Source organism: Aphelocoma coerulescens, chromosome 1A (assembly GCF_041296385.1).
Source record: "Aphelocoma coerulescens isolate FSJ_1873_10779 chromosome 1A, UR_Acoe_1.0, whole genome shotgun sequence".
Taxonomy (NCBI): domain Eukaryota; kingdom Metazoa; phylum Chordata; class Aves; order Passeriformes; family Corvidae; genus Aphelocoma; species Aphelocoma coerulescens.
The window spans coordinates 25,582,854-25,592,111 of record NC_091014.1 but is presented as its reverse complement, the minus strand read 5'-3'; the positions used below and the strand labels follow the sequence as shown (position 1 = coordinate 25,592,111).

General features: G+C 38.9%; 1 protein-coding gene across 2 annotated transcripts in view; it reads right to left on the bottom strand.

The window, feature by feature from the left end:
• Positions 1 to 5,248: 5,248 nt before the first annotated feature.
• The window catches only part of ASZ1 (ankyrin repeat, SAM and basic leucine zipper domain containing 1), a 39,144-nt gene continuing 35,134 nt past the window's right edge, over positions 5,249 to 9,258 (bottom strand). Inside the window, exons 11-13 of one of the 2 annotated variants that reach the window (XM_069003877.1) lie at positions 8,589 to 8,694; positions 8,039 to 8,152; positions 5,249 to 6,208 (exon numbers count right to left, since the gene is read on the bottom strand). In XM_069003877.1, coding sequence (XP_068859978.1) covers positions 6,056 to 6,208; positions 8,039 to 8,152; positions 8,589 to 8,694 — 373 coding nt within the window. In that variant the 3' untranslated portion in view covers positions 5,249 to 6,055. The remainder of the gene's footprint in view (positions 6,209 to 8,038; positions 8,153 to 8,588; positions 8,695 to 9,258) is intronic. The other variant, XM_069003875.1, reaches the window with a different exon arrangement.

Sequence of the window (9,258 nt, the reverse complement as noted above, 5' to 3'; positions counted from 1 at the left end):
TTTTCACTTCATGTCATCTCTGCAAAGCCGAGATGTTACAGGGTAACAAATATTCCAAACAACGAACCCTCTTTATCAAGCTGGACATGCCCCGCTTCCGAGACAGCACTCGTTGGCTGAAAAAAAGACAAATGCCCAAGGGTGCTAAGTGAGTTAGGGACTGCACAGCTCTTGTTACTAAAAGAAGTCTGCAGTTGTCAACTCCAGGTGAAAATCCTGGAAGAGCAAGCTAGGAAGCACCCTTTAAGTGCTGTTCTTCAGGCAGCATATTACAGACATTCTCCTGTTTCTCGGTACAACTTCTCAAGATCACATAGAACTAGATGTAAGCATAAACCGTTTCAGAAAGAAAATGCAATAGGTAGAATTATGTGAAGCTTTGAGGTGGTAACATTCAGCCACTTACCAACTTAACTTGAAAGCAATACCCCAAACAACCCCCAGAAATCAACACCCAACACCCACCTAACACTGCAATGTCAAAACCTTTCAACTGCAGACTACCGAGTAGGAGTAATTGAAGCTTGAGGCACATGAATGCTTCTCCAACAGTAGTACTGGCCCAGAGGCATCTACAGTTCCTCTTACTAACTCCAGCAGGTCTTAAAAGCAACAGATGAGCATTCAGCATCTATTTGATAAGATGTAATCAGTGCGTAAAAACACACTCCAATTTTTAGCTTCTGGTCAACTTATTTCTCACATTTACAATACACTTCGGATCAATTAGAAGGGCAGAGAAACACCAGTGAGAGGACAGCAAATTCCAGCAGTATTTTAGACCCATACGAACGGAGGCTACAATCCTCCCTGCTACCAGCTTTCTCAGGCTTGCAGTAGAAAGCTGACTTAGAATTTCTTATACCCTTCTGTATTAACAGGAGCTCCTTTACCTGTGGCTACTGCATGAGTGGCTTATCCATGATGCTCTTTTCTTCTCCATAAGTCATTTACCACATCTGCATTCCAGCTTTTTTGCTATTCAGATTCTTTCTCCAAGCCCTCCACAGAAGTTCACCTTGGGTCCATTACTTCTACTAACAACCACACTCATTATAGAGAATGGCAAAACAGGCAAGTTTGGAAAGGAACCTGGGGGACCACACTGGGTTTGCATGGCCAGGTTTAGGTAGGAGGGGGGCTACAGGGGTGGTTTCTGTGAGAAGGTGCCAGAAGCTTCCCACATGTCTGACAGAGCCAATGTCAGCCAGCTCCAAGACAAACCTGCCACTGGCCAAGGTCAAGCCTATCAGTGATGGTAGTTGCACCTATGGGACCACTGTTTGATAATGTGAAAAAACCACTCTGCAACAGCAATTGTACCAAAGACAGTGTTAAGACAATGTGAGAGGAACAGCTGTGGAGACACCCAAGCCAGTGAAGAACAAGGGGGAGACAGCGCCCCAGCTGTTGGGGCAGAGATTCCCAAGCAGACCATGGTGAGTCACCCTGTCCCCCTGCAGCTGACAGAGATCCATGGTGGAGCAGAGATCCACCTGCAGTCCGTGGAGAACCTCATGCTGGGTTGAAGGAGGCTGTGATCCTGTGGGACACCCATGCTAGAGTAGGGTCCTAGCAGGACTTGTGCCCTAGAGGCGACCCACAATGGAGCAGTCTGTTCCTGAAGGACTGCACCCCATGGCGGGGGGCCCACATTGGAGCAGTTAGTGAAGAACTGCAGCCTGTGGAAAGGACTCACGTTGAAGAAGTTCATGGAGGACTGTCTCTCATGAGAGGGAGTGCTAGTTCCTGATGCAGCCCTAAAGAGGCTGCTGGCCTCCCTTGCTGCAAGAACAGACTGAATCTAGAAATCTGTAGGTGTCTTCCACAAGTATTATGTGCACAGTTTCTCATACAGTTAAGAAATCATGCCATGTGCAATACAGATGACAGCAGAGTAGCCAGAGCACTGAAAGCCCCATTTTCTGCATACCTTCTGAAATCGAGCTGAGGTTTTTCAATACACTAATGAAAATAATGTAGTTAAACCTGTATTTCTACATTCAAATAAAGACTGTTTTCAGAAAAGCTGAAGACATAGAAGGCACATTTGGAAATTTTTTTAAAGAAAAACCCCACCAAACTCTTAAGTAGAACACATCTTCCCATATACACTACAGCCAGTAGTACATCTTAAAAAACCTGAAAATCCTTCCCCAGAGATATCTCTGTAAGTCCCACTTCCAGGGACTATGGCTCTATATTATATGAAGCTACACCATTTGGATCAGGATAAAAACTAGAATTTATCAGCTATTAAAAACTGTTGAGAATATCCATCACATAATCAACTCATGTCAGTAATAGCCCATGTTGCATCTCACTTGTTTCTCAGTATAGCCCCATTACCTGGAAATGCCTATTTCTGGAATAGGGAAATGTAAATTTTCAAATATACACTTCCCCCTGCCTCCAGAACAAAGAAATGACAATACATGTCTTTAAAAGCAGAAATGTGCAGTTCTGATACCTGTTAGACCTTCAAGACTTTGTAGCCTTGCTACCTACTAACAGGTATCAGAACTGAAGTCTCTGTACATAAAGAGCCAAAGCAATATTTGTAGTACTTCACTAGTAACACAAAAGTTTTATTTGGGAAAGACGACCTGTAGCTTTTGCAGAACTGGTGAAACAGAGAAGGCAGATGCAACACCTACTCACCCTTATGAGGAAGTGATAGCTTTGGGGAACACCTGAAGGGGTTCAAAGACAACATAAGAAAGAAGAATAAATTGCACATTTTAAATCTTGTCCTCAACAAGGCACTTGGATGAAATAAAAGAAGATAAACCAAACACATACTGAAGTCAATGGAGACTATAATAGAAAGCTCACTCTTTCTCAATTTAAGAATACACATACCCCAAACTACTCTTTATTACTTGTAATTGGCTAACAAGAATAAATAAGGGCAATGCCTTATGACAGGTCAGGTACTGCACAAGTCAAATTTAAAGAGCAGAGCAAATCCCAAGGCACAGAAGAGAGACACAGGACACACAAGCCACAGTGTATCTTAGATGGGAAAATTAAAAAAACCAAACTTGCAGTTCTTTCAGATCTCCACAGGATCACCCAAGGCCCTAATTTTACATAACAGCCTAAAGATTCAGAAAAGGCCATTTTATGAATAGTCATCCCTATGAAGGCAAGTTAGGTATCCAATAACATTGCAAGTAGGAACCTCACTGCATCTTTAAGCAACTAGGTATCCCGAAGGATTTGGCCCGAGGTCCAATTCACTCAATCCTCAGCATCTCAATTTGCACTACTGTAGGAGAACAACAGCAGCAGGGCTTCGCAGCTTACCTGCTTAATACATGCAAAGCTCTTTAGCATTCTCCTCCAATCCCCTCATAGATGTGCAAATCATTGTATTCTTACTCTTCTAGGATAATGACTGCAATTTGACAACTTGCAGAAGGAGGCCTCACAGCAGGGATGTTTTCATATGAAGGCTCCCTTAGGAGGTGCTGGTGGGGGTAAGAATTCTGACAGCGTAGCTCAGGGGCCAGATGTTGAAGGAAACTTTTTCTTTGCTTCCTGCCCTATCACTACCATATTGTGACACCTTGTCAGAGAATTTGAAAGAGGCACTGCAACAACATTAAAGTGAATAAAGGTTCTTGAATGCATTGTTTAAGCCTGAGTTTGGAATCCAAGAAGGTAAATGCAATTTTTTTTTTTTTCATGATATGGTACGTTAAAATATTCTTTGTTCATTTGGCTCTTAACATGTCCTCTTCATGCAGCGCAGTTTCTGATCGATCAATTAATGAAAACAGCCTGAAGTGGTTACTCCAATTCCCTTGCTTCTTGTGAGTGGTTTATGGAATTTTGAACACTATATTTGAACAGTGCAGGATGCCAAGGATGCTGCTGGCACAAAGCTTATGTTTAACCCAAATGAAGTTTACATGTGTGCTTGCAATTGTGACTATAAGCATCAGAAACAGGTGATCCATAAGATAATTTAAAACGACCAAGCTTCTTCCAAACTTATTTTAGAGGTCATCTCCTGAAGTTCAGACCTTTGACTCACTTCTGCAAAATCACTTTACTGTAACTTTCACACTGGAAAAAAAAATTACCAACAACTATCATGCATTACTTTTTCCCTCCTAAGTACTTTACACCAAAGGCATAATAATTTAGTTAAATACCGATAAAACTTTTCTGGAGCAGATTTTCTGTTCAACTGCAAGAGCTCCAAGTTAAGCTTAAAGGCCTCCATCTGATCAGATCTCTTCTTCAAATTCATGGAAAAAAAGTTTAAACTTCTATTGTCTCAAATGTCAAGATCTACTAGTGGCAGAAAACGCATCTCTTGAAATGGAAGTTATATTCAGTGTCCTTTGAAGTGGCTTTGTTAATGCAAATTGTCACTTAAGTGAAGAAGTAAGGGCTAAGAAGCAGAACCTTTTTAACCACTTCCTAGTCGTTGAAATAATTCCACTTAACTAATGCGAGAGTACATGTAGGAAACACAGTTTGAACAACAGGCCTGACCACTTCCCCCTCCACTACCAATCCCAAAAACCCCAAACATCTTCACCCAACAGAAACTCCCAAAAGATGCTGGGTGTCAAAGTTCTAGTATTACCCGTGAGTCATCCCATCACTGAGCAACTGCAATTGAACCGAACTGTATTTCAAGCTGATTAGAGGAGGAGTGGTATGGATATAAAAGGTTCTTCCTTTCACAATATGCACCCTGTTAGTTTAGGATTAATTCTAAGGCAATATGAAGAAATAGAGAACCATTTTTAAAATATTTTCTTTTCTATACTTTGTTCATGCTGATAGAATGTTCACTTCCACTTCTGGTAGATGGTGGTGGTGAATACAGCTTAGCCCCTCTGACACCAGCTTGGGAGCAAAAAAAAAAAAACAGAAAAAAATCCCCCAACTTATGTTGTTTTTGCCTCTGGCCTCATCACTCTGTAGGATGTTCCTGGCATTGAAGGACGAAAGGAGGTAAAACAGTTGCAGTAACAAGGAAACACACTAACTCAATGCAAAAAAGCAGAAAACAGCGGTAACAGTGATTGGAATAGCACTCAAGTTTTCATCTTCTCCTTACTAGTCTTTAGAGGGAATATCAAGGTTAAGACTCCACACAACATTTCTGAAAACTCACAGACCAAAAGTTTAACACACCCATTCAGGTTTATGTTGTTTTTAGACTCCTTTTGTTTCATTTTGAAAGAAAAATGTCCCTTCCAAAATATTCAGCATTTTTACAGATGTTTACTGAAACCTGCAAAAACATAACTAGTTTGAATTCACTTACACCAACTCCCTTTTTTCCTAACATAGCTGGTTTGGTAAGCAGATCAAAACCAGTTGTAAATGTTTCACTGTGGGATTACAAACACCTTTTTAAGTGGAGAAAATATTAAGAAAAAATTTGTAGTGAAAGACCAGACCAAGAAAAAACAAGCTGCTATGCCTTCTAAGTTGTCTGCATTCTTATAGCAAAGGACTACTATAATCCTTTTAATAGATGTGATGAAACTCTTAATAGAGGTTGAGTATCCCTAAGGAAGCAGATTTCAGGCATAATTTAAGTATCATAGTTCAGTGGGAAATGACTTTTTAGGCAATATGTAACAAGATTTCCACAGTTCTCTTGATTGTGAAAAGAAAAAAACTCCACCTGTATCTCTCTGCAAGAGAAAAGATCTTTATCAAGTTAAAACTGAACATGATACTTAAAATATTTTAAACCATCCCAACCGCCAAAACACATCTGCATTATAATTTTAAATACAAACATGTGATATATACTCAGAATTTGCTTATGTTCACCTCTGAACAGTTAAGGTAAAAACTGAAACCAGTAATTAGTAAGCAATAATCACAGCTTTATGCTAAAAAAAAGAAAAGCAGCATTGACAAGATTTTAGACCTGCATTCTATACCAACAATGAACTTCAAAATAAAACCCTAAGATACTCTTAAGTAACAGCTTTCATTTTTAATAACTTTATTTTTAGATCCAAGTACATACTAGATACAAATACTACAGATATGATGAGAAACAGTACTAAAATTATTTTTGGCTTCTCTTTGCTACTAATTTAATTGTAAATAAGAAAAAACCAAATCCAAGCAGTGTTACCATTCCCATTTTTACTAATCTTTTTCCCAAGGTGGCTGCTTTTTCTGGAGGCTTCACTCGGTTAGGTTCATTCTTCTCTTCATACTGAGGCAGATGTTAAATCCATGTAAAAAGTACAAAAAAAAGTTAGCGTGAAAGCTTCTTATGTAGATTATAAAGTACCCAGGCCTAAGAATCTGCATGCATCTAGGATTGATACTACTTCTTTCTGTCTCTGTTCTACTTAATTTGAAATAAATGTGTGTAAACCTTCATCTTATCTGATGTTCAATCATTCTGTAACATATTAGAAAAACAAACTGTTCATTTACAAACTTAATTACTCAGCAGTAAAATACTGCTATTATTAGATGATACAAAAATCTAATAACAAAACAATTGAACTCCAACTGTCAAACGTTTTAACTAGAACTTCTGCCATTTAATTACTAAAACAACTGTTTATTTGTAAAGGAAGTTAAATACGTAACAGATTAGACTTTCTTGAAATTAAAGGAAGAGTGGAAAGTACCTGACAAGTGCCTGCTCAAATACATGTTGAACCTGAGTGGAGCCTTGTCATAAAGGACAGCAGGGTTAGGTTCTTATTTTCTACCTTAGTTCACAATGCTTGGAAGGCCATCTCACTTAACTGCACTTTCAAAAATTATAGGCTACAGACATGTACTGCTGGCAAAGTCTTGTAATGATTAAGCTTAGCAAACAGTACTGAAGACTTCAAGGGAATTTATACAAACATTTTATGTAAGAGGTTTTAACTGTTTCACTTAGATTCACACGTTCAAACTAAATGCTTGGGTGCTCTACATTCAAAAGTGCTCCATCATAAATTAAGTAGCACAAAAATGCCTTGTATTAAAGCACTCCTAAGTGAAATTCATAAAACATAACAGGATTTAAAAAAGGAATTGCATTTTTGAAGTAATTAGAAGGCGGTTTCACACAGGATACAAAGACACCATGCTTCATCTTGACAGTTATTAAACCTTACGTACAGATAAAGCCAAGTGGCACCAAACTTGGAACCCTCCCAGCCGTTATAACTGGCCTGCATATATAGGAGGCAAATATATACACAACTGATGATTGCATATGCAAAAAAAGGAATAAATAGCTAGTAAGTTCTTTGCCACGGTTTCTACCTCTTAATATATTTGCTGTTAAGTGATTTATTGGGAGAAGGCTGTTATACTACATTAAATTTACTTAAACTACAGGAAATTGAATTAGTAGCATTATACTCAAGGTCTGAGTTCCACATGGCTTCATTCAGTAACAGATTCCTTTCTGACACTGATGCTCCATTTACCCTACCCCAGTGGCCGTTCATTTTACCAGCCTATTACTTAAAATGACCCCATCTGACAAGGGAGTGTCACTGTGTTGGTTTGAGAATGACTGATGTGGTGCTAACATCTAGCCTTGACCTCTCCCACCCTCTTCTTTTGTCACTCTGCAGTTATCTGGGATGCCTCCCATTCAATCCATAAAACCTTAGTATCTTCCTTGTGAGTCAATAATTCCAAACAAAAGGTTCCTTAATTAAAAAGTAAGAGTGTAAGTATTCAGTGGCATCTATGCCACAGTGGTTGTCCAAGAGCCCAGGGATAAATTCCAATTAATTCTTTCGTGCAGTAGAAAGAAAAAGGCAGATTGTGCTTTCCTTTGGAGATTCTCCACAGGTAGATTGTGCTTTCTTTTGGAGATTTTCCACACTGCAGTGGAATATTAGAGATTATTTCTCATTCTGTCCGTGAAAAGGTGGAAGGGGGAGAGAGCGATGCAATGCCCAAGCTAAAGCTGAACAGCCATTGGCAGACCAAGGTATGAAACATTTCCCTGATGGATGCCACATCTGCGGTTCCATCAGGAACTTGTACACAGTATTTAACAGCCTCACTCACACACACCCACCTCCACCACCAGGTCCTTCAGTTTGCCAACTTCTTCTCCCAACTTGTTAACCCTGCAAATCAAGTCTTTGCAGACTTCAATATAACATTCAGTTGGTGCCCACTGCAGTACCATCTGTTAATAAATAGTTATTTGCCATAATTACATAATTGTAGATTGTAATTTAATATTATACAGTTAATGTATCACAAAAGACAGTGCCAGAAAATGTTTATAACTGCATTTATGCTGGGTTTTAATTGTATGATTTATGCACAACAAGCTACTACTTCCTAGCAGCCTTTGTCGGAAACTTTTGTCACCTCAACTCTCCTATCAGTAGAAACATGAAGAAACAAATCTATCTCCTTTAGTTGTGTGGCTTAACTCTTTGAAATAAATTATTTTTAAGAAGTGTCCTTTAGAGAAAAAGCATTGGACAGCTTTATATAACTATATAATAACCAAGATGGTTGGTATTCACAGTTTTCATATTTTCATAGTATTCATAGTTTTCATTTTACAAGGTGGAATAATACACTCTAAATCAATCTTTTGTTTGGTTGAATACCTTGTGAGAATTTTTGAGGAAATGGTTATTCATGGTCTGCACAGGAATGATCAGCTTACTACACTCTTTATTCAACTTCTGAAGAAACTTGAGGAATTCATCTTCACTAGAAAAATAAAATGATATTTTGTTATTTGTCAAATGCTGTAACTTTTTGCAAGCCAACTATTACCTATGGATTTCCAACACTGGCTAGTGAGTTAAACATGCAGTTTCATAACACAGAAAAAAGGCCAGTATCATTTTAACAGCAAATAGTTAAAGACATTTAACACCTTAGCAAGTTCGGTTTTTTCCCCACCTTGTTTGTCCCATCCCATCCTCTCCCTCCCCCACATTATTTTGGAAGGACAATATTTTTGACCTGCAGCTTACATTTTTGAGGTAGATGCGAGGGAAAAAGTCTGGTTTGTACTTTGGAGCTAGGACTGAAATAACTAGGTTTAGGGTCATTTAAAGTAGAGTGGAAGAAAGTAAGAATTCAGTAATACTGGCTTGGCCCTTGGATCTGCCACTCGGTGCCGTGGTTTAGTTGAGGTGTTAGGGCATGGGTTGGACTCGATCTTAGAGGTCTCTGCCAACCTGGTGATTCTGTGATCTGGAAACATATACCTCAGAGCCTTAAATATCCAATGTTATCTTTTTGAAGAAAATTTTTACTTGGTGTTCA